General features: G+C 33.8%; 1 protein-coding gene across 4 annotated transcripts; it reads right to left on the bottom strand.

Moving 5' to 3' along the window:
- Window positions 1-412: 412 nt before the first annotated feature.
- On the bottom strand, window positions 413-26,202 carry MICU3 (Mitochondrial calcium uptake 3). Of its 4 annotated transcripts, none has more exons than XM_071591587.1 (11): window positions 25,972-26,202; window positions 25,680-25,815; window positions 25,482-25,592; window positions 25,357-25,404; window positions 25,140-25,222; window positions 23,354-23,428; window positions 17,556-17,779; window positions 15,315-15,443; window positions 14,719-14,876; window positions 11,582-11,739; window positions 413-514 (listed from the first exon to the last, which is right to left on the bottom strand). In XM_071591587.1, the coding sequence occupies exons 1-11, from the start codon at window positions 26,182-26,184 to the stop codon at window positions 503-505; spliced, it is 1,347 nt and encodes a 448-aa protein (XP_071447688.1). In that variant the 5' UTR covers window positions 26,185-26,202; the 3' UTR covers window positions 413-502. The 4 variants fall into 4 exon arrangements, with proteins under 4 accessions (XP_071447688.1, XP_071447686.1, XP_071447689.1 ...); XM_071591585.1 differs by lacking the exon at window positions 413-514 and adding an exon at window positions 2,126-8,631; XM_071591586.1 differs by lacking the exon at window positions 413-514 and adding an exon at window positions 11,366-11,454.
- Between the last annotated feature and the right edge of the window lie 1,154 nt (window positions 26,203-27,356).

Below are 27,356 nucleotides of genomic sequence, written 5' to 3'. Positions count from 1 at the left end.
GCCATGGCGGGTTTATCAGGATCCCAGGGCAGACAGGCACTAAGCAAATTCTTCCTCTAATTAGACTCTCACATCAACTATGACTAAATAATTCTCTTCTGTCACTTCTCTTCGCATTGTTAGCAATATCCATCAGGATCCATTCATTACAGATTCTTATTTTATTAAAAGAACTGCCGTGAACTGTTACATAATAGAATTAACAAAAATTACTCAGTAAAATCCACTACGAGTCTCAGTATTCCACATTAGTTCAGTAAAGGAAAATTTTCACAAGCTTACATAAGGTACTGTTTCACTTGTTTAATAAAAGTACCTGCAATGCTTTCTATACTCCCTCCTGGAATATTATCCACTGCGGTTGGGAGTTATGCAATTGGTAGATAGATAATTAAAACATGAAATTTTATTCATCCTAAAATTTTCTTTCCTCTTTTTACTTTTGTTCCTTGAAATGCTTACATGAATAATCCCACTTTAATTTGTTTTATCCTTCACAGAATTATGGCGTAACCTGGAAAACATTCAAAAGCTTAATTTGTTATTAAATAAGTGATGTATTAAGGAATAAGCACTTAGAATTGAAACCATGAGGTCCTGAAAAATGGAATTTCAGGATTTTAATTTATAACAATCAATTTGGAACAAAATTTTGATGATGAGTCATTTGACAGGTAATAAAATATTCAGTATGTTGTTATTTGTGACAAATATAACAATATTTTTCTCCTTGGTCTGGTGGATATTTTTCAGAGATGAATTTTACCATGTACTTTCCCTCCTCATATAATACCAATGAAGTGTGGCAATGGTGTGCAAGCTCATTCAATGGAAGAGCCAAAGAATAATAATGAAGTTCAGGGCTAAAGTTGATTTCTTCTTGCCAACTGCACTGTAACTGAAGAAGCCATTCCACACAGCCAAAGGTAAAACATTGTCTCACCTATTTTGTGGACATCTCTCTTATGCACCTTCCCACACTCATTTGAGGTGAGGCAACAGATGATTTGTTGGTAGTATAAAAATTTTACAGGAAAAAAATGGGAATGGAAATCATGCAAAATACAGGATGCGGCACTTAAATCAGGACAAATTTCTATTTGAATTTCCTGCCATACCGTAGTTTCACTGGAAGTCGTGATTGCCATTCTTGAAAGCTATATGCATCTAATTAACAATTATCACCTCAAAATGGCCAAGATGTTACGTACAAGTGTGGAGTACAATTGAAGAGCTGCTAATATTGAAAATGTTTGCGCTGGACGTTATATAATTCGATTCTTCGGGTATCCCAAATCAACTGTTTACGATATTGTGCCCCAGAATAATGCTTCAGAGAAGTCTTGGAAAGGTTTTGCTAACCTGGCAAGGAAACCTCATTCGAGGAAATGCATGTTTGTCCGGATTTAAGTGCCGCACCCTGCAGTATTGCTATGCATGTAAACAATGAGGTTTTTTTCATTTTTTGATAGGTTTACTAATTACTGGAGAAACAATTTTGGAGGAGAGCCTATTATTGCCTTATCAGCCTTCTTTTGGAGTATATTTCTATCATAATATAAGAGAACTAATGCTAGTCATGAGCTATGTTAATAATATTTTTGTTTTTGATTTCGTCCCAGTTTCTCCTAGTTTTCATCCACAGCAACAATGGCAACTTTCATAGTATTCCAGAGAAACAAGAAGCCATGTTTCAGGAATGGCATTTTCTGTATCCCCTCCAGCTATGATAGAGCTCATTATCTTCATAAACAGAGAAAATAAAAATTAGTTCCCTAATACTAAATTGCTGCCAGTTATCACAAAGGTGAATAATCAGTGTGAAGATTTGAATTAGTCTGCATACTTCATACCCAGCAGAGTTTGAGCACAAGTGAGCACACTCAGAATACTAAATGTACTTAAGTATTTAGCAGCTATTCATGTTTTCCTAGGTAATACTGAGTAAATAGGTAGAGAAATTATCATAACTTGAAAATATCTCTGCTTCAAAAAATATTCTCTAAAAGTTGGAGACACAAATGCCCAATAAAATCTCATAGTTCACGTTAACAAATAAACTAAAATTCAAATAGATAGTATATGTAAAAGAATAGATTGTTAATTTAAGCAAATAAAACAAACATTGAGACAACTCATACTTTTACTCAAAAAGAGATTCTTAAAAGAATTAACAATTATTTCACATTTCAAAACGAGTCACAACTTTTATCAACATTAACCTGTATGAAATTCAGCTCTATTGACTAGCTTCAATGCAATAAGCTATCAAAAACTTGCAACTTTTATTAATTGCGAAATACAATGAAAACAATCAAATTATGGGCTAGACTAATGGTTTTCACTTTTACAAATACTCTTTTCCAATGTGCTATTTCAACAGTATTACCACTACAACTAAACAACATTTTTAAATGTTTTCTTTTTATGCCAATTAAATGTCATATTTAAGCCAGGAAATCAACATGACTATGTAAAACCACAACTGACGGCATACAAATGCTATCAGAAGAAGCACCTTAATAATTTAAGGAAAAACATTATTATTAATAATCCCCATTTACCTTTAAAGCAATTCACATTTTTTAAAATAAAATAAAAGGGTAAAAACATTCATTGAAAGTATAGCGGAACATTGATTGTGGTAAAAGTAGTAGTAGTTTTTAGGGGAGGCGACTGACAGCTAAGGTCATTTGCACCATTACAGCCTTGATAGAAAAGGAAGGGAAGAGAGAAACCTGGCGTCGGCATTAGCCTACTCTTGTCGAAAGGCACCAAGGAGTTCGCAGTTTAACATCCCATCCGACAGACGTTGTCCTAACTCAAAGCGCTCTCCACAAATCACCTCGAGTAGGGATCAGGATACCACTGAAAAATATTTGCTGTCTCCGGGATTCAAACCCGAGCCCTCTCAGTGGGAAGCCTTTGTGTTAGCCACCACACCATCCCAATCCCCTCGGCTATGGTCACATGCATATGAAATAATATGAATTTGAAGTAACCAAACTGTAAAATATTAATTTCTTTGGGTATTTATGGTGTAACATTTTCATATTAAATACAAACTAAGATATTCTTTAAAAATAAAACAATCACCTAGGTGGTGAAGTTGACCATACTATTTTTCAATGGGAATTATAACATTTGTGTGCATGAATGGAAGTAGAATAACACTGTGATGGAAAAATCTAACTGTAATTTTTATCACTTGTATTATATAAAAAATTGGGATATCACATATAGGGTACATACTTATAATTATTATGCATTTCAACAACAACAACATTAAATTTTAGAAGTGCAATAGTTAAGATCAGAAAACATAAGTCAACAAATTCAACAGAATGAATTTTACCAAACCCATTAGGCTAAATTGTTTAGCTACCCATTTTTGCAGTATACACTGACTGAAATAAAATACAATTTTTCCACCAAAATGCAAGATTTTGGCACAGAATTTTAAATTGTGCCTGAAGATAGTGAGCGCACATTGTGCGCAATACATTCTGAGGGAAATTACGACTAATGTTTATCATTATGACAAATTTCCAAAAACTGGAGTTGGCATTAACTACTTATACCAATAGAGTATGTTCACACTAACAAATGAACATGAACAAATTTATATTGCAGCTTGCCGATATACCACCTATTAGAATAACTTTGACAGAAGTCAATGAATTTTAAGTTACATCCCTGAACACATGAACAAAACAAATTTGTATGATATGCTTAATTTGTAAATGAAAAAATTGTGAAAATATGAATTGTGAACATTAAAAATGGAAATTTCACAGGTCTTGAAAATTTAAGGGGAGATAGCAAACTCATACACTTAGCTACTACATACACCTAGCTAGCCTGAAGCATCATTAACTCTAGCTACATCACTGCTAATATAATTAGCAGGTTTTTGCATAGCAACTTTTAGGAATTAATGAAAAATATATAATAGACTACTATTTGAATCTATGCCTCATTTACTTATTAGTGTCTGGGTTAATCAATCTACTGTACACAGGAAAATCTCCTTGATTTAGCATCCATCACATTTATCCACTAAGGTTGGCCATAAAGTATTTGCATATGAAGATAAAAAATTATGTCATCATATTAAATAAACATAAGGATGCACATCCCAATCCAAAGCAATGGAGATAATACTGGAGCATAAGAGTACACACTTGATTAATTTTAGATTTAATGGAAAATTCACACAATTAATAGCAAACACAGAGATTAACTACTTTGTCCTTCAGGTGACAGTTTTAGCAGGTAGTAAAAAGCTTTATGCCAAGACCAATGTCCACAGGAAAATTTTACTCTTTGTTAAAGTTTTAATGGATGGACTCTAATCAGAACATCACAACAGAAAAAAATACCACTTATTTGGAAAATAAAGGTGTACATTAGATAACAACAATAAAATAGATGTAGAATCTAGATGTAACAGAAAATTCTTTTGGACATGATGAAAAAGTAACGAGGAAAAACACTTTCTTATGGTTATAACAAAATAAAATCTGGAAATGCACCATAATTACTTTCACAACAACGGAGAAAAATGCCTCAGGCATTGAATTTCTCTCTTATCTCATTCCATAAACATATTTTACTAGGAAATAGGATCCTATTATCACTTCTAGTGCCTATTGATAGGTCAGAATTATAGAAGTTTCTCATCTAAATCATTATCACATAACAATTTGATGATAAACAACTTGTTAGAAACATTAACATGTGAACAATCAAGATAAATATAAACTATTTTAAGTACCCAGTATTTCCAAAACATCTACATAAATTATACATTAAATTATAGTTGACAATTATATATTCATGAAGGCTTTATAATTTAGAAACTATTTTCCTCTGGAGGCAAACTTTCTAATTTTATGAGGCAGAGGAAAAACAAGTTGGTAACATGAAATCATTTTGACTGAAAGAGGGGTAAGATTTGTATAATTAGTTTAAAAGCATACACAGGTATATTTACATTAAATTCTCAAACTTATTCTTTTAGCAACCACTGGTGGTTTGAGAACAAAAAACAAACATACCAATTTTCTTTTAATAGGAAAATATTATAGATCAGGAAAATCCTTACCCTTATGTACCAAAAATCAAAAAATCAAGTTGTTATAAGCATTTATAATTCTCAAAATAGATAAAATAGCACCAAAACTGAAAGCTGAAAGATACAGCTGTTAATTCACAAATAAATAAATTTTGAGCTATAGCTAGATGACATAAATTACAAATACATGATTGCAGTCAATTCTTGTTGTTTTATCAAACTCATGCTCATATCAAACTCATAGTCATGCACGCAGAGAGTCTGGACAGTAAATCCATCTGAGGGAATATGCATCCTTTCAGCATCCTCGTAATTAAAACACAATTGGACCCTTGCAAACAAAACGCTATCAATATAACCTAACTATACTTGAACATCACTGAATGGCCATGACAATTTTGGCAGTCTTGCAAATATATGGCCATATGATATCCATTTATAATTTACGGCAAGATGATTGCCATTCCTGGCAAGATGTCATCCAAAATTAAACTTATCCATATAACTTCCCATGCATCAAAATTCAGTAAATTCCATAAAAACAACAAACGCAATATAATTTTCAACTCTTAATCATGGTCATTTGAAATCCAAAGATCCATCTGCTGAAATTGCAATAAAACAAATTTTTCATTTGAATTATGTAATAATTACAATTGGATAACAATAGTAAATGGTACATCATTTTAAGAAGCTTCAATTCCCATGGTCATTGAGCACTAATTTTTTTTTTAATCCAATCAAGGACTAGGGTTGACTAGAAGTCAAACGACATGCTTTTAATGATGTTAACCCACCAGACTCTTAAAATGTATGTATTCCATAAGTATATGACCTAGTGACTGGAGTAATTTTTACATTCAACAGGGTAAATAATTTAACCAACATGAATGCGATTGTGATTGAATGAGAGCTGATGCTATTCAATGATCATAACCTACTGCTCATTATTTACTCAAAACAATAGAATTAGGTATTAACTTTAACAGATGATCCATTTAACTTATAAAGTTAGCTTTTTCCTTAGATCTTCAACCTAAAAAATCAGGCTCATTACAATCTTGTCCTGCATAACTTTGCATTATTCACGTAGCACATATTCGATGATGAACCACCCTGCTTCATGCTACTGTAACCACTGTTATTAATATGAATTATAGTTCACAGTAAATTCTCCGGCATGAAAAATGATGAAAATATTACAAGCTATTTTTCATGAAATTACCATCACCCAAGGTGAATTAGTCAATAGGTAGAAAGACCCCCCTAAATTCATTTACAAATTATACTCATTGTCTTGACAATTATGTGTACTTATTTTACAGGATGAAATTATTAACTCATTCTTAAAAATGTCATTTTGTGTTTAGATTAGCATGAAAAGTGATAAGAGTAAGCTAAGAGAAAGCAAATCATGAGGCTGATATATTCCCACTTAGGAGCAAATGAATGCTTTTGGATACTATAGCTTAAACTGAAATTTTAAGCGTAACAGTTAATCTGCAGCACTTTTCAAAAATCACCCAGTGCATTACAATCTGATTAAAAAATATTTTAAATAAAAGCCCCATTTAGAGGTTGTTTGATTACAACAGGTACACATGCTAGCTATTCATTTTTAACCTTTTCATAAATGTAAAATTTCTGCAATATACCACTTTCCTAAACAAATTCTGCTTACCACCACGATGTAATCATAAAATTGAAGTGGAGGAATAATAGTAAGTAGAAAGAAAATTTTTCCACATCATAGAGAGAATAAAAATGTTTGTGAAGAATTACTTGGACATCCATAACTACAAATCATCATGGAAGTAGATACATAAGGTCTGTCACGAAAAGAATAGGATGATTTTTTCCTACATATGCGGATGGCTTCAGTGGGGTGTTTTGTGGTGGGAAGGGTGGTGGGACATTTTGGGACAGCAATGTGACCCACGTCAGTGTCTGCAGGCCATGACAGTGCTCGGGTTGCCTCTAGATTGGACCCCTGTTTGAGGGTCTCATCACAATGCCACATTCCTTGTAGCAAAAATACACGATAAAATTCTGTGTTAAGCTCAGAAAATTGGATTCAGAGACCATGACCATGGTTAAGGATGATTACTGAGATGAAACGAAGTCCCTAGGAATAGTTTTCCGGTGGCAAAAGATGTTCCAGGAGGGTAGAGAGGAGGTTGATGATAAGGAATACCCTGATTGTCCATCAATGACAATGTGATAAAAATGTGCAAAAAATGAGAGACACTCGATTCCAATCAATGCCCGAGTGTCAGAATATTTTTGCCGAAGTGTAATATTTCAAAAACCACAGTGTATCGCATTCCATCAGAAGTTTTAGCCATGAGAAAGGTGTATACCAATATGGTCCCCAAGGTGCTGTCAGAATTTGCTCGTGAGTCAATCTCGTGTGATCTCTTGGACTGCTGTAAAAGTGATCTACAGCCCCAATGTGGCACAGCTGGACTTCTTTTTGTTCGCAAGAATAAAAAGGCGCATGAAAGGCGAACATTTTGGAACACTGCATAACATCCAAGAATCCATGACGAGATGCCTGAACTAGTTGCTCGACAATACCTTCCAGGAAGCTTACTGAGACCGGCAGGAATACTAGCATTGGTGTGTTGATTCACAAGAGTGGTATCTTAAAGAGTTTTAGTAATTTGTACTTTGATTTGCATAATTATTTCCTGGATTAAATCTACTTATTTTTGTGACAGACCCTGTAAATGCAGTAACTGAAAGAGAGCTAAGATTTGATCAAGAGGACTTCAGAATATTAATTTGATCTAAAATGCCAAAAATAATGTAAACAAAATAACAAATAAAACCCTCCTTTTTTGTCAATAAAAAATAATTAAGAGGAGTTATATATAGCATGCCATTCACCAATTGAACTGAGTCCAAATAAGAGAATAACATTTCCTAGCATTATTATGCTGTTTACCAACCACATGCTAATCCATTCTCATTTCATTCAATAAAACTGATACGTTTCACTCACAAAATAGAGCCGCAATCATGGAAGTGTATGTTAATTTATGAGATCATCAAGAGGTTTCATTTTAGACCATTGATGAATGAAAAACCTTTATATTTATAATGAATTTCCTGGCTAAAGCACCAAATTATGCACAATCATAAGCAATAGCTATTAATGTAAGCAACCATTCATAAACAATTCAATAATGTAACAACATACCAAAGAACAAATTTATCCCTCCCTTCTTACATTGAATCATGAAAACATGTAGGATAATTAAATTTTGGTAGTATATATTAAACAAGTTTTATGTATGTAACACTGAGGATAAAATTATTCATAGAAGCAAATGCTTGGTAACCTGTACCCAACGTTTTCACACAAAAATGGCTATGCCACCAAAAACAAGCACAACAAGGCACAGCCTGAAATTCCATTGACTCAAAAATTAACTAACTGAACATATAGCTCTCTATGTACATCCTTAGTGGGATAAACCTTAAACAAATGATTTCATTTCCTGTTTTACACAGCTTTTAAATGCTTCCCAGCCTTCATTCTTCGCATAGGACTGAAAGAGAAAAGCAAGACCCAGCGCATTATTTCCTCTGGTGTTTATGCACAGATTTAATATTACCATATTTCTGATGAGGAACTACAATGAAACCAGGGGCATGTAAATGAATAGTGTTGCCTCATCAGTAATACCTCCCGCCATGTGATATGTGGCTAGATATTATTTCATTGCATAAAAACTGAACATGAATTTAAATGTAATCTCCAAATACATATAAGATCTTAATTGATGGATCTAGGATTCCCAGAGAGCATCCACCTTATGTCCAAAACTACAAAATAATTCCATAGGGCTGAAGTCTCACGTGGTATAATTCGGGGGGAAAAAATGTAGGAGAAAAAGATTCCATGATGAGCATTAAATTAAATTCTTCTTTACCGATTGGTTCTTAAATTAATTGAAACTGCCTTCATTTAGAAATTTAAGATTTACAGCTTTGGCTTTTTTTACAATGAGAAAAGTAAATATAAATAACTCTTGATTAAAAATACTAGAGTGTTTATGATGAATAACATCAAAATACAACTTTGCAATTCCACATATTAAATAACCTTTAATTCAGCATCACCATGCCTTAAGATGCACCATCATCAAATTACAAAGTTTTATTCCGATACTATCCATCAAGTAACACCTGAAACGATTAAGTATATCAGTGTCTAAATTTAAAAAGCAAAATTAACATTAGAATAGATGAAATGAAACATCAGAGTGGCCAATTATAATTCCCAAAATACAACTGAAAACCCACTGGCTTTGTTCCATAATAGGCTAAGAATATCTTGAATGAATGTGCAAAGCTTGCATGAAAAGTATTGGGAACAATTTTTTCCTGACATGATGGTACATTGCAATGCACTCACAACACACAGGCTCGGTGGTGGAGAGTCCGACCTTCAACCCGTGCGAATTACCAATCGCCTGTAAGTGTTCGTTCAGGCTAGAGAGTATTATTAGTGGACTCCTGTTGAGTGATTCGGTGCAAGTGCAAAATGCAGCGAATCACGGAACAAAAGTACACCATCAAATTTAGCGTTGGACTGGGGAAATTGGATATGGAGACGTTGATCAAGTGTTCAAGGATGAAAGCATGTCACAAACTTCAGTTTTTAAGTGGCACAAGCTCTTCAAAGATGGCCGAGAGAGCGTGAAGGACAAGCCCTATTCTGGACGGCCATCAGCATCCAGAACCGATGAAAACGTGCAATGTTTGCATGAAGTGCTGAATTCAGGCCATCAGTTAAGTGTGTGCATGATTGCAGACTGTATTGGCATTGATAAGATGACAGTGCACACCTTTATAACTGAAAATTTGGGGATGCAAAAGATCTGCCCTAAACTAATCCCATAGGTCTTCATGGATGACCAAAAGCAGAGTCGAGTGTCTGCTTGTGAAGATCTTCTGCAATATGATGCAAAAATTTCCCAACCCCCTTTCGGTCCCGACTCAGCACAAGCAGACTATTTCCCATTCCCAAGAGTGAAATCCTCCCTCAAAGGAGACCAACATGGGACCTAAATTGCCATCAAAGAAGGTTGCACGCATACCCTTAAGGACCTTCCAGAATCCACCAACCAGGGAGCCTTCGAGTTGTGGAAAAGCATATGGCAAAAGTGTGTCTATGCTCAAGGGATATACTTAGAAAGATTGAAATGAAAAAAGAAACTTTTTCTGATACTTTATAAAAAACTTGTAACTCTTTTACTGATGCAAGAAATTATGAAACAGTATTAAGATCAACTTGATGAGAAGTACATTGATAACCTACATTTATTAAATAAAGAACCGACAAAAGTAAGTGGGCACAGGGTGCATTTTTCTTCATGTCCACCAATTACCTACAGTTGAAATTTGTTGGAATTTTTCTTGAGCTGGAACTTTGAGAAGAATGAAATTATTTCGTGTGAAATGGTTTGACTTTTTCTAGCAAAGACCAACTGAAGCCCTCTAAAATTGAAAGGCAAATTTAAATTTAAGAAATCGTAGGATCCCTTCATTAATATACTTAATTTTTCTCTATCTCCGCTGGGGAAATACTGGGGTGTTAAAGTGTACCAATAATTTTTCTGATTGCAATAAACAATTTCTTTAAACAAACTACAGGTCTTTATTAGCCATTAAACACTCACTTATTGATAGTAAAAAAAGGACAATATTTATTGGAACTTATCTAGGTACATATTAAATATATATTAGTCATTAGAAAATAATGAAAAATAATAATACAATTTAGGAACATCACTGAACAATTAAGATCTTGATGCAATAGCGACCTCATTCATTTTTTCCTTAAGACTAGGCTGTTGACTATAGACATTTGTAGCATCAATGCCCCAATAGTCTCAGATTAAGAATGAGAAAAGATAATTAATAATCCTATTAGATGGCAATAGATACATAAATATACAGCTCGGAGAAAACATTTATGCCAAAAATAACAGATAACCTATTTTATTTTTATCTTTAAGAGGTTTCATCACAATTGGGTCTAATTATTCAATTTCTTGTCCATTTCTTTCTTAAATTTAAGCCTAGTTAAAACATTTAAGAGTAAAAAAAATAAATAAGCATAAAAGGAATCCAATGACTTATTATTTAAGCTTAACTTCAGTAATATTTTGGTATAAAAGTTAAAGTAATTACTTTTACGAAGATATTATGTTTAAGACTATTCTAATTACCACTCAATGGCACAAAATGCTATAGAGTAGTGATGACAAATATTAGCAAAGTTAATTTAATCAACATAATGCAATTGTTCATGAAATTCAGACATTTTTGATCATGGAGAGCTAAAAATTAAATTTGGAGAATGTCTGGGGAAGAATAGGAAACAACTATTAGTTACAAAAATATTTCAATACTTTCACTCTACCCAATATTTGTTGACCTTACACTAAAAAGATATTGCTATCCAGGATCAGTTAAAATAATTTCACTCACTTTAAACCCTCTGTGAAGACGGTCTTTCATGATAGCAATGAATTCCCGATGAGACAAACGACCATCTCCATCTTCATCAAAGATTTGGAACACTGTGCGTACAAGATGCTTTGACAAATTCTTTCCCGTGCATATGCGTACAGCCCGTTCAAATTCCTCTGCTCACAGCATGAAAAAAAAAATGCTTCATTGAAGACATGATGCAATGATCTTAAATGTAGAATCATTATCAAAAGTTTGCACGCAGTCACTGGTACACCAAGGATTGGGATAAGGTGAAAATATTTGTAACGCTGGCACCCAATCATAAGCGGATACTCCAGCCTCTCAAAGTAACATCAATCTGTTGCAAACAAAGCACATCCCACCTAATCAATGCCAACAAATGAACATTTTCAGCTTTTGTCAATTTTCCACACAACAATGACTGCATACAAACTTTTGGAAATAATAATAAATGTAATGATCTATGCTGATATGAGGATGGATCAAATGACAGAGATTATTTTACTTTTAACATCATCAAACTTCACGCATTTCTATGATTTGAGGAGCAGTTAAAAATAAAGAGATGGGTTGATGTAATTTCATACTGTGACACTACATTAAAGGTTTGTAAATATAATGATTTACAGAATAACTTCTTGAAAAGTGGTAAATCATATAAATTGTCCAATTATGGGTTCATCAAGAAACATAAGTTATGTGCATACATACAGTACACTTACGTGCATAAGCCAGTACACTAGTTTGTACTGTATACAGGGTTCGTCCGGAAAATAAGTGTACTGACTCCTGGGCTGGGCGCGCCGCTCCAGGCGCGCCCAGCACCGCTCTGACGGGCTGCGATTGGAGGGGGGTATGTTGGCAAGCGACGCTGAAAAAGGCAGTCGGCTCTGAGCTGTGGTGTAGTGAGGAGCTCTGTTAACGCGAACCTCCACGCTCGACCCACGTCACGGAACGCGATGCCGAAGTTTTTGGAGCAGCGTTATTCCATCAAATTTGCGGTAAAGCTTGGGAAATCGTCTACCGAAACTGTCGGTATGATTAACCAGGCTTACGGGGAGTCAGCCATGTCCAGAAACATGATCTTTCGGAGGCACAAGATGTTCGTGGAGGGCAGAGAAGAGGTCGACGACGAGTGTTCGAGAGGTTCCCGATGATGCCTTCGCGGGAGCGTTCCAGGAATGGGAACGCCGCTGGAACAAGTGTATCGACTCACAAGGGTCCTATTTTGAGGAATATTAGCTTAAGATATGTAAAAGTGTAATAAATTTTTTTTCCTGAGCTCAGTACACTTATTTTCTGGACGAACCCTGTACAAATGAAGATGGCTACTCTTTGCCCATATCATCACACACATTAGCACAGGCAATCGGTGGCTTATGAAGTTAGTATGTAATGACAAAAACAGAATAATATATAATGTTTTCAGCTTCAAACTTTTCAGAGGCCAAAACTGTTGTAGACCTACCATCATACAGATCAAAAAAGGACAGCAATTTCACAATTAATATTTATCCTAAACGGTTTAGAATAAATATTAATTACAGAATTACTGTTTCATGTAATCCTTACGAGGGAAAAATTCCACAAAATAAGGGCTAACACAATTCCATAGGCCAACCAAGTTCAATACATATACATGCACAACTAGAACTTGAAACTCAATTTGAAACAAACTTTGAAACCTATTAAGATTGAGAGACAACCATTTATATGGAAATTAACACAGGAAAGGTAATTTTCCTTCCCTATTTCTCACTAATATCTACACTTTTGGACTAAACAAAATAGAGCTCCTGGCTGGCTGGCTTAAACTCTGTATCTCCTCCTAGATATTTCCTCACTTGGAAAAATGATCATCATGTCACAAAAAATGAATTTCAATTCCTTCATCTGCATTATCAAAATTCTCACAGTGAGCTATAGTTTTGAGATAATCCCCAGCTTTTGGACACTTTTTGGCATATTTTTTTATATATTATTTCATCACATTATTTTACAATGGTAAAATATCAGATATTTCATATAAAAAACAAAAAATGATCCCTCCGATCCAACATTCCCCAAATCTCATTAAATCTGATTTTGATAAGACTTAAAATATGTATACAATTAACAATCCAAAATAACCCTGCACCTTTTAAACCCCATAACACTCGCTATTTTAAAAAGAACTTTCTGATATCCTCTTCCTATTTTGATTTGGTGTCAGCATTGAATGTTTTTTGTTTTATGGAATTATACAATAAGCTCACTCAGTAAGGAGAGAAAATTCAGCATTCATGCTCTACAAATTTTAATTTACTTATTTTTTCCTATTATAACCACAAAAAGTGTAAAAAAATTTCCCTCTAATTTATCCAATTATATATTCATTAACATTTGGATATCCCGAGGTTTTGGATAAAACAATGGATATGGGCACTTCTACGTAAGCAATATGTGCTCCTCAAACCATGAGAAAAGATCTTTAAGCACTGAAATGCCAAAATTACCAACCCTTGATAAATAATTCAACACCATAGGAAATTCAGTAAATGGAGTATATGGCACACAATATTAGAACATTTTACACATTTCTCTTCTTTCAAATTGATGGACAAACATGACGAAAACAAAGGGAGAATAGTGTTTTACATACTCAATAAGGGACATGAAATTTTGCCTGATATGGAGGCTATGAACAAAAACCATGGTATAGTTAAAACCAAGCAACTAATACACACACAGTTAGTATTTTGACCCCAGCCTACTTGCCATGGAAGTAGGCTGAATACTGATAAAAATCTCTCAACAAATATTGGTATCACTAAGAAGTTAAGAATGGAATATTTTAACAAAGAAAAAATATACCAACTCTGGAATTTAGGGTGAAAACACAAAATTTCCTATTACCAAAGAATTTTCACAAAAATCTCACCATTCTGACAGCATAGAATCATGATATAAATTGCATAGTCTATCATATGACAGAAAAAACATGCAAGACATGACAAATAAAAAAACCAAGCAAAATTTAAAGTGATTAGATATTTTTAAGAATGATAACCATGGCATAGAACAGGCCTAAATTTGCCCATACCCTTTACAATATGACAACTTTGAATGCAATCAATATAAGCTGCACACACCTTGTGAAATTGGATTATCAGCTAATGTGTACATTCTCATCGCAATGGAAAAGTCATCTAAATTGTTCAAGAATTGGCAAAAGACTCTGAACTCTTCAAAGGAAATTCCACGTTCCTCTCGTATCCTGTCCAGTAATCGTTCCAAATATCGATCATACCTTAGGTTTGATGAAAGGAAGAGAAAGGATGTCGTCAATACATCATGACCATTCAATAAAGCAAGGATGAATAAATACAATCCAGTTTTAACCATAATTCCAAAACAATATCTTATTGAATATTTTTTTCAAATATACAGATGCATCAGATATACCAAAATAATAATGCACTTTTTATTTTGAGTACAACACAAATATTAACAAACTGAGGAATGTTACATTTCAGATGAAACATTAGATAGCATTACTCTGAATCTAACTTGTATGTATAACAGAAAACTGCCAGTTGGTATCTATAAATTGTATTACTGCAATATTCTCTGATCAATAGGTTATTCATTCATATTAAATCAGTGTAAATCCATCGAAAAATCTTTAATAATAATTTCAAAGGTAGACATGGATAAAAAGGTATTAAAAAATCCTTCAAAAACTTACTCATCCATGTCCAGGTAAGTGTATCGAAGAAGAATCCGAGCAAAATCCACCTCTGTTATTGTATCCTGACCCTTAGAGAATTCATGAAACTCCAATTCAAGTACTTCTGTTTGAAGGTTCTCCATAAACCTTAAGAAACAATGGAGCATAATGAGCAAGTATATATATAATTAGAGTTATTTAACAAGGCAAAAATAATAGATTTTCTTACCTGAAAAATGGAACTGAATGCAAAACCAAAGATATAGAGCAACACATGAAAGCACTAGCTCAAAAGAGCTAATGGGCCTTGTAGAAAATTCATCAGAAAGCAACCTATAACACCCCATTCTACCAACCAAATCTCTAAACTCCATTCTAGCCATCATTTTCATCACCCATAAGAGTATACATCAATTGAAAGACTTACCAAAAAAAAATTTGCCAGGGGCAATAAAAGATAAAGAAATAATAAAATATAATCTTGTTTAAATTGATGATGTACAATTTTCTACCAAAACAATCATAAAATCAGCTGCCTCATCACATTCTCCTTTATCTCGTCAAACAACCGTTGGGTAGACTGGGCTTTTGTTTCAAAGTCATAGCTGTTGAACCATGACTCATCCCCAGTTATGACCTTTTTTAGAAAGCCTGGGTCATCGCTTGCGGCTTGGAGCAAGTTAACTGTAATTGCAGCACGAATTTCTTGATGATGACAAGATGCTTGGCATCTCAAATCATCTATCAATTAAAGTGAAGGAAACAGTAAAAGTGTGCAAGGCAAGGCTTATGTACAATTTCCATAGGAGTCATTAGTAAAGTTACATGAAATTTTCCTTGATATATATTTAGTTTAAACTTTCAAATTTTCCAATCCAAGTTTTTACAAATCAACATTCTGCTCAAGTGCACTAGTAAGATTACTTCAAGGAGCATTAGAAGTTCATCATTCAAGTAACATTATACATAATAATAATAATTATTATTATTACTATTAGCAGTACCCCCTGATATGATCAATCTTATTTAAATACTTCTAATCTTAATTTAATATAAAGCATGTGCCAGGTACACTTCACTATATTTTTCATTGCATTAATTCTACTTATTCTATAAATAACAAGAATAAATGTTCAACGCGTTCTATGTCAACTTCTCAATTTCATAAGTCGAATGTATTTATTTTATTTTTTCTGAAAAGAAAAATTGATGGGGATCAAGATGGCGCGATGGCTATCGTACTGGCTTCCCACCCTGAGGGCCCGGATTCAAATCCCTACGGTGTTGAATATTTTTCAGTGGTATCTCGATCCCTACTTGAGGTACTTTGTGGAGGGCACTTTGAGTGAGTACGCTGTCCGTCGGATGGGACGTTAAGCTGCGGACCCCTTGGTGCCTTTCGTAAAGAGTAGGCTAATGCCGACGCCGGGTTTCTCTCCACCCTTTATCCTTTCCTGTCCATCCCTAATGGCACAAATGACCTCAGCTGTCGGTCGCCTCCCCTAAATACTACTACAACTAAAATTAATCAACAGAGGTGTCCAAAAAAAGATGTGAGCAATCATTAAAAAAATCTTCTGATTCTACTCCTGATTCTACAACAATTTTAACCCTTTGAAATGCACACATGTAGGTATGAGTGCAGTAGTTCTACACTCAATAGGTATTTCTCCAATCACTAGTTAGACATTTTATTAGAAACCTGCTATTACAAGCATGTACCATCATTTCATGCATAAGCACATCACCGAAGGAGTTCCCAAGAATTTTCCTAATACAAAGAACCCACAGTGATCGTATCGCATGCTGGTCAGACTATGTCCAACAAACAATGTCTCACTTTCAACAGTTTATATTCTCTGAACAGTCACAAAATCACACAACCAATCACCAAATGAAACAAAAGTGAAAGTACAGGCAGAAAAATAGAATTTTACACTACTCAGTTGATTAAAAAATTAATGTTTCCAACTGTTAAAAATTTTGCAATTTATATTCAACCAGCACTGCACAATTCTTGTTCACAGTCACTTGAAATGCATTAACTGCACTAACTAGAGTCTGAACACTATACACATGTTGTAAATTTGGTAGACACAAAGATATGATTCCATAAGTAATAAAACTTGAAGAAGTCTGTGCTCTAGCGAAGAGCTTGATTTAGGATATTCTTTGAAAGAGTACACATTTATTCCATTAAAAAATTCTCAAGATAATCAAAATTGTTCTTTCTTCAACAAAATATAAATGATAAATTACCTGCGAAACCCTTCAAATCGAAGTTCTTCTTTGCCTTTCTTGCCAAAAAAGTGAACAAGTAATGTTGTGTCCACTTGGTGTCTTCGCTGAAGTCCTTGATCATCATCAACGTATTCCTCGACAGGTTCTCCCTCAGAGTTCTCTTTCTCTTCCACCTCCTTCTTAGTCTCATCCTTTGGTAACCCTCTTTTATCTCTCCAAGCATGGCTGAATATTTTTTCCATCTGAATCAACAGCAAAAATATTAAAAATTTGCTCTTCAAATACATTTATTTGAAAGACCTAAAAAAATAATTTGATTTAATGGTTTATGCAAGAAATAATTACTTAAAGGTCTGAATCAGTGAATTTTATCAAATAGGAAATTTTATACGTTTATAGGAGTAGGATGATGGATGGAGTACTTAGAATCATTGAGCATGACACCCTTCAAATATCATTAATGATTTTGAAAATATTACTTAAAATTTCATTGGATATTTAGCAGCATGTTCCATAACCATTAATTTAAGAATGCTAATGGCAATATGAATTTTTTTTATTTTTTTACAGCAAAGCTCAAACAATGCTTTAATTCTGTCCACTGTTTTATTAGTAATTTATATTAATGGTAGCATTTAAAATTTGCATTAAAATCCATTAATTTAAAATGCATTTTTCAAAAAGATTTTGACCCTGATGGCAAAGTAAAGAGATATCTACACGCGTTCATTGCCCTCATCACACACAAAAAATGTAATTGCTTCTTTCTTTAAGGGTGTATTCAAACTTCTCATTCAAGACTAATAATATCACGAATAGGTAGTCTCCATGATTGAAATTAAAGAGCTGAGGTCACTATCAACCATGGATTACATTTATTTGTTTTCTCAGAGCAAAACAAACTAATTACTCAAGCCAAAATTACCATTTTTCTAGCAGAAATATGTTTAACTTTGTGTTCTCATTGGGCACTTAAACACACTCCTGTTACTCTTGATACTCTAATTGCATCAATCAGGTATATAATATTTAAAACCTAATTAATAAGTGAGATTAAAAATTATGAAGGCATTAGAAAAACCTAAAATATTGTACTCTAAAGAAATGTTCTCCAAACAAGAAATTATTTTTAATTCACAAAATCCTCCTTTTTTTCAATTATATCCACCATATTCACAGAACAAATTTCTTGCTTTTTCATGCTGGCTCCTAGTTTGGGCATGTATATCAAAAAAGGCAGCTCAAAGTTTTCATTGAAACATGGGATTCAATAGTTACATGCTGCCAATGAAGATTAATTAAATGTGTTAATTTAAATTCCAAAATCTTCAAACAAAATGGAGACTTATTTTGAAAAAAAACACGATACATACATATAAAATGCAAAAACTGTGAAATATAGCCATTAAAGGGTTGCATGCCATCAACAACTTATCATGGTGACAAAATTGTGAGATGATTAACAACATCTGACCTCTACCGAAAACACCTACAACATTGTTTAAAAAGAGCAACAAGCACAATTTGTACAATATATTGCAATTTAATTAATAAGGTAAAATTATTTTTAAACATTTTTCAGAACACTCCAGTGAAAAACATTCTCAACAGCATCAATAAGTGTTTCATAAAAGGGAATCTCTAAGAGAAGCAATATTATTATATTATTAGCTCTAAGCTATCATTATGAAATGTTCACAGTATTTTACGGGCAGCTCTTGGGTGCTTTGCTTATGAAGTTGCTGAAATATTATGTATGCCAATGAAGAAATTATCCACATGAATAATGTACATTAGCTAATGATTAAATATCTTGATACTCTCACCTACAGTGGCAAAGAGTATTCCCCTAAAACAACAACCATATGAGCAACTATACAGGTATAACTGGGAGAAATTGTAGCGCAAGAAATAATTAGCCTTTTCATAATTGACATTTCCTTAAACCACTGATTCAGAAAGAGAGAACATTAAGTACAAGTGAATTATTGTTGCAAGTTCAATGAAATATTATAAGATTTAAATACTTTTAGGACAAAAATATTTAAGTACAATATAATTCAATACCGATGAATGATCACCCATGCAGCTAAATTTTCCCCACACACACAACCATTCACGACTTTTCAAACAACTTTTATTTTGCACCTGATTCACTGGCATTGAAATGCAATTTATGTAATAAATCACAACAGAAAATTACATTTTCTTTCGTTTTGGAGATTTTTAATATATGTGCAATATAGCTATACACAAATATTTATGATCATTATATCATATCTCAAATCACATACAATCACTAGAGAACTACTGGGTTATATACACAAAATGCTCATGTCGTATACATATATTACACCATACTTTACAAGTGAAAGAGAATAAATTTTTAAAAAACACAATGATGCATGCAAATGTACTCCTTCGACCAAAATATCTCATTAAAATGTCCCCGATTTCTTAACAAAAGACATTAGGGAATCCGGGAGAAGGAGATTGGACAAACAAATATATTAAAGTTTCCATCAATTGATAATCAGGAAAAATTTTTTTGCATTAGTTTCAGGGGATGCATGAATAGTGAGACAGTAAATCCTCTCTCCCAAACCAGGCACACCATTGAAGCAAATGTATACTGTCACAAAAACTTTTAGTCTATGGTTAGTAAATAAAAGCAAGCCTGAAAGGATAATGGAAAGTTAATAATTGCATGCATTATGAAATAAATGGCCCAATGCTGCAATAGAAAAAGCAAACATCAGATTTATTAATTTGTGAAATGATAAGTTACCGAAAAAATAGCCTTCTATCAAATAGTATAACCAAAACAATGAACACCTTACTTTTCATTAACACCAGGATTTTTTCATACAAGTACACTATTAATTGTACCATGAATGCCATCACAGTTTCCTTCACTCTAGAAAGGCACATCTTACAACAAACAAGGGTTACGTACCAGGTGTATACAAGGTGCATCTAAGTTCTAAGGCCACCTAATTTTTTTCTTGGGACTGGGAGTAGATTAAAAAAAATGCATTTGAACATAAAATAAATGGACACTCTTAAGGAATAGAAGACATAGATGGATCCACCACTGAGTAACAAGGGTTCATTCAGCCGCCACTAGAGTGAGAAACATTTTCAACATCTACAATTGCATTTTTTAGAGCACAAGGACTGTGACAAATCACCCATTTTCTCCATTTTTCATGGCTTAACATTCCTTAAAGTTCATCATCGAGTAAGACTTGCAATGACCAAGTAACGAATGGATATTGTGAGCTCATGAGAACAAAAGTCCAAAGAAGGCTGAACCTCATGTGACAAATGAACCCAAGGAGTCACTATTGGTAATTTCCCGGGGGCCCTACAGAAGCATTCTTGGTGGCCATGGAATCATGGCATCAATTTTGGGAAAATGTTTATGCCTACGAGGAAATTATGTTGAGAAGTAATACAAGTTTCAACTTTATACGTAGTGACAGTACCTAGACAAAACAATTAGACCATCTTAGAACCTGAACATCCTGCGTTAGCATATAACCACACACTGATTTTACGATCACTAAGACAATGGTGCTTTCATCCAGAGTCTGGTAAATGAAAGGATGCTTAAATATACCATAGGCGACAGAAGCTGTGTGTTCTATTATTGTGCCTGATGATTTAAATGGATTCAGAGAGAAGAATCCCTACTCTTGGATCAGTCCATTCAAAGTAATCACATGTAAAATCTTGCCATTGATGCCTAATCCATACGTTCTACTTACTTTCAAAATGCAGTTTAAAAGTGGATGGTACAAGAGAATGGATTCGGAGTGAAGAAACCAATCGCCTATTTTGGCTTTGAAGAAAAATGATTCTCTGAATCTTTTAGTTTAGGCATCCATTTCTCTTATTTTATACATTCACAGTCTAATCACCAAATACTAACATGTAACACTATAAATAAATGGTAAGTTTCCAGGACAAGGTCAAGTCTAAATTTTTCCCATGATTCCAATTCAGTCCTCAAGTAGTTAAGTATGATTTTATTGCATGCTAGTCATAAATTTTATGATCACAAACTATTCCCAGCTCAGATCTTTATGCAACATAGTCACACTTTTCATTTTCACTTGAAATATTTGATTAATCAAGATATCTTATACTCTGCCTTTCTCATATCATGAATTAATTTAACTTTCCAGATGCAGACAATGTCGAATTCACTCGCACAGTTGGCACAAATGTAAGGACTCTGTGAGGACATTGTTGACACATTAGCAGGACAACATAGCTTTCATACTTGACAGAGCAAGCCTGTGGGCTTATCCACAAGTCATGCATTTAGAACTCCTAGGTTATGCCCAAACAGATGAAACAGAACACTTGTACCAGCACCTCAGCCATGCTACTGGGGGCAAAACCACTGTCAATTGTTATGAATGTGCAAAAGTGCCTCACCACCAATTTGAATTGAGAACATTGGAGGATACTGATGGTTTCTACTGGCTATAAACTGCTATTTCAAACTGCAATAATGCTTTGAGCTGTTTATTTGCTCCAGGGTGCATATTAAAGGATATAATCACGCTAAAAGACAAAAGGCTAAGTCTAATATAAGTAGAGGTATTTATTTCTACAACCATTGACAGATGTAGTTATTAAATATATTTTGTGCTTTCATGGCTAACAACAGTTTTCTTCTTTCATCTATCACAACAAAAGTGATATCATCTATATAATTATGAATTTCAGCAACATAAACAATGCTCATTACCCAAAAAGTGTAACAAAAGAGGTGGAACTAATCCTTGTCATCAGGGAACCTTGCTTTACTTGCAATAAAGAGCAGTATCATTTATCTCATTAAAAACAATTATGTAATTAAAACAATGCAATTTAACCCCAGCATTAAAGCCATCCTTGGGTATTAAAGGCCACCTAACATGCTTGTTTCATTCATAATTATCTAGTGTGACTGTATATTGAAAATATTTCTGGCTGGGTTATTCCGAAAAGCATTATTAACTTTAATATCAAAGCATTTACAAAGTCTCAAACATATGAAAAACTAAATCTGCCTTTAGAACAAAAGGCGGAGTCCTAATTTCTTATTTAGAAAGAAGACAAAACACTATATCTGAGTGCTTTTAAACTATGCCATCCTTAATCCGCATAATCAAATGGCAACAAATTGAACATGAACCCCTTAAAATAAAAATTTAACCAGTGGATTCACTGACCCTAAGTTGGTGGCATTCTAACTTGCAACTGAAACCTTCTACATAGCTTTTATTGTTGACAGAGGAATAATGAGATACAAGGACATGAGTTGCATACAAATTAAAGATTGAAGTGAACTGAAGTTAAGGGCACAAAATATCCAACCATTCAAACAATAAACACCACATAATTCCTTATTGAAGGAAAAATATAAAAAAAGGTAAAATATTTCCATACGGTTTAAAATACACCCTCATTAAATTTGGTTAGTTTAAATGGATACACATATTTTTCAAAACAAAATAAATCATTCAAAGTTAAAATGCACACTAGATGCCACAAAAAATATTTGGAAACAATTAATTCCTCATGTTATGATGATGCTATGACAATATCACAATGCTATAGCTTCAGCATTTATGCACAGGAAGGCATAAACCAAAAAAGATATAGAAACTTGTGTTAATGCTAAATCTTCAACCTCGTTTAAAAAATGTACTTCATTACGGTTCACATATAAACATGTTAGCTGCAATTAACACAAAAAAGCTTCCATTAGTAGTAGTATAGCTTCATGATCAACATTTAAGCTTCAGACAACCACTCACTGTTCTCCTCTTCATTGTTCCTTCATTCAATTCAGGCCTTATGTTGCCCAACTTTCCAGCCATCAGTCTGCGAATCTAATTAAAGAGGATATTTTTTTTTAAGGTTTGTAAATATTTAAACAGTCCTCATTCAATGTTTGTGTCAAGACACACAGAGCAGCTAAACAGGGAAAATTAAGGTAAAAAAAAGATTCCTACTGTTGAGAGAAAGTGGAAGATTTAACATCCTGGAATGGAAATGAATACTTCTACCCCAACAAACACTTTAACATGCTCCCTTGGAATAGTGACAGCTATTGTATCACCCAAATACGTTTTGATAACTTCCTAGAGGCTGTTTACCTGCTGGGCTCCCAATAAATGCTTAAGGGTCTCTGCATTAATTTTCTCATGGGTATAGCAATTCTAGTTAATCATCTATATCTATTATGGGGCCCAAATTCACAACCCTTGGGCGAGTGAGTGGGTGCAATACCCACAAGAGTTGCTCATTCAGCTGGGTACATTAATCTGAAATGGAAAATAATCAATCGAAACCAGCACCAAATGTCAAGATTATTCATAAGCACATTAGTAACCATGATAAATCAAGAACTGCTACAAAACTGAACTTAGTTAGCCATTTTGATGGTCCAATAAATCAGCTATTTACTAGGTCCCTCTTGTTGAGAGAGGCTTAAAAGCAGACCTGAAATCAAATTTGATTACGTAAATCTAGAAAATAATTTTCAGATTAACCACTGAACAGCAATTACCCTTCATCAGCCATTGAGTTACTAGCATGATGGCTTTCAGCCATAATCCTCATTGCCTATAGGTGGCATTGCATTGATGTTAAGAACGCCCAAAAAGTGTTGGTAGACTACAACCCTGATAAAAATCAGTATTCTGGGGAGAGATTACCCAGCACATATATTTATGCTGCCTTAAATATTAAAGTACAATTTAATTCAAATTTAAACACCATGAATATGCAACAAAACATTTTATTCCTTTAAAAATGAAATATCAATACTGTATTGAATTTAAAAGGCAACAGTGTACCATTACACGTCTTAGCAAAATTAACAGGACTATGGCTGAAATCCACTGGAGTTGCACCTAAGCTCAGAGTTTCCCAGATTTCATTGAGTAAATCCACTACAATCAGGGATGCAACCAGCAGTTGTGATTTTTATGGAGGCACAACACACAAGATTTTTTCCATACCAGTACATTTTATGATATATTTCTTTCCAAGCAGTTTTTCCAATATTCTGCTGCTTCTGTGCAAAAATGTCTCTCTTCGAATATATGCCAATAAGTCAAACATTAATACCACCAGCAATGCAAAGTTTTCTACTGTACAATGACAAAAGTTGTAATAACATTAAATATAAGAATCCCCAAGAAAAGCCATGGTTGCACACCTGATATTCAATAAATGTCTTAAGCAGTTGTTAAACCAATAGCCTACGGATAAGCCCGAAAGCATTATACCGGCCAATACCGCTAACACAATACAAAAGGAAGAAATGTTAAGTGAATAAAAAGCTGGAATGGGCTTCAAAACTCTGAATAATAACCTCGGTTGATCAATAATTACCCCATTGTCACCAATAAATTTCCAACTTGACGAATTAATCTGTCCTCTTAATGATCTCATCAGACCGATGAGATGAGACCACTATAAGTTTATTGTAAACTGAAAATTCAAGGCAGTTCATTTTACGGGTAATATACTATCACTTGGTGGGGAGTAAAATAATTTAAACTTAAGAAGTTATAAAGGAGAATAATTTCTCACCACCAGGAATTCATTCTTGTCCACCCTCTCATTTCCATCAGTGTCAAACATATTGAAAGCTATGCGAAAACCAGTCTGTGGTTCTGAAAAGAGCATTAACGAAAGAAGGGTGTATGAAAGAAAAATACCATACAACACCTATGAAAAGGCAAAAAATATATAGCATTTTATTATATATGCAGGTTTATAAAGCCCAGTATTGACATTAGAAACTTACTTGTGAGAATAGACAGCAAAAACAGATATTCCGTATAAGAAATTATTCCTGTGGGGAAAATTCATTTGCGTCAATTAATTTGTATCAAAGTAGGAAAAGGTACGAGGATAATTTTCTATCCTTACCTCTGTCACGCAAGTTTCGAAACATTTCGCTGGAGCCTTCCTTGAGGGAAGGTGTCGTATTCTTCATGGACTCCAATTCCTTAGCTGTTAGCTTCCGACGTTTCAGACGAGCTATAAAAAATTTCCCAGGTATTAATAATACATATTTACATAACCTCTATTAGGAAACTCGCAAAACTTATCTATACCATACACTACCTCTGGGTTCAGCCTCAACCACAGACTCTAAAAAATCTTGAGGTGTCATATACACTTGATTGTCAAATTCAACCGAAGCAAATTTTATGAAACGCCTTTCTCGAGATGTGAGTTTTACTGGTTTAGATGTTTCTTCCTTTGAATATGTATAAAAACAAGAATTCACTTACAACGTGTAATGTAACAACATTTTACTAAGTAAAACTGGAATTTAGTGTTCAGATCATACAGACAAGATGGGTTTACGCATGTTATGGAATTTTCAGCCGGACAAACAAAAGGGAAACATTACCTTTTTTAACTTAAATGCATAGACTGTAGCATTCCTGTTCCATTTATACCCGTACCAAATAGCAGCAGAGCCACCAATAACACATGTACATATCACAGCATTATACTTTAACTTGTTAAAATGTCTGTAAGTACTCTGTGAACGACAATTAGAAAGTCCTGACAGTAAAACATCTTTGCTTTTCTTGGTTAACAACCTTCCAACGACAGCCATATCACGTCCTGTTGACCACTGTCGACTGCTATTTTAAACTAGGTTTTTCGATGCGAAATGCGCAACGCGTGAGAAATAAACCGCTTGAATTTTAAGCTGGATAACTTTTGTTACTTCAGTCAAATATTATTTTAGTGTGATGGTAGGTTCAACTTATCATTACATTGAACAGCATATGTAAAATTGATATAGGGAGCCTCCTCATTGTAATATAATTGAATGGAAGTATTTTCAATCCGAATTTGTATATTTTTCGTTACTTAAAACTTTAAATCGCCAAAATAATTAACTACCCGTGCAAAATGGCTGTGACAGCCTTTCATTGGAAAATATCTTAAAACGTTTCAGACTGCTTAAAATAGGATCATATAATGCGAAGACTTGGGAGAAATGACGTGAAGCTGTCGACCTTGAAGAACACAATTGACTGATATATAAAAGGAAGGTTTCATGGCCACTGAATAAATTTCGCCCACGAAATAGTTCGTTTAAAAATTGAATTATATAAAAAAAAGTAGTAAAAGAGACTCCGTGGTACTACCACTGGCAATAATATCTTGTATCATTGATCAGGCTGAAAAATTCGTCGACTTAGGATCTATAATAAATTTTAAAATATTGAAAGTCCACACATTGACTGCCTAAACAAGTAGGTAATCATCGAGAGCTTCATTTAGGATAGGCCTTAAGAAGAGATTTTTGAAACTTTCTATCACGGTCTCTTACCGTTTTAGTCTACAACATGAATTCATTGCTAAGTTTAAACATAATCCAAACTAGGTTTTCAAAATGACTTTTAGATTTGGAATTTAAATATTATTTTAACGGTGACTAGCGCCATTTCACTGCGTAAACGTTTTGAAGTAAAATCCATAACATGAAAACATGGTATATGAATCATAACCCATAGAATAACAAAATATTAATGTTTCAATCGATCTTGTCCCTTGTGCTTGTTGTAAAGAATGAACGCCAGATTACCATCTTGGCGGTGCAAATATTTATATGGAGGTTTCGGGGTTTTAAGGATCTATTTTTAGGTATTGATAATTTTTTAACATTGTATTTATTTTTTATAATAGGAATTGGGGTCTTTGAAGGAAACCCCTTGGGCCCGGACCTCATTTGAACTACATATATGAATGTTAATGTCAGGTATTTTTCAAAACTCG

The sequence above is a fragment of the Hetaerina americana genome, unplaced genomic scaffold (genome assembly GCF_022747635.1).
Source record: "Hetaerina americana unplaced genomic scaffold, ioHetAmer1.1.p SCAF_5, whole genome shotgun sequence".
Taxonomy (NCBI): Eukaryota; Metazoa; Arthropoda; class Insecta; order Odonata; family Calopterygidae; genus Hetaerina; species Hetaerina americana.
The sequence above is the reverse complement of the archived record's forward strand: the minus strand, read 5'-3'. Positions and strand labels throughout refer to the sequence as shown.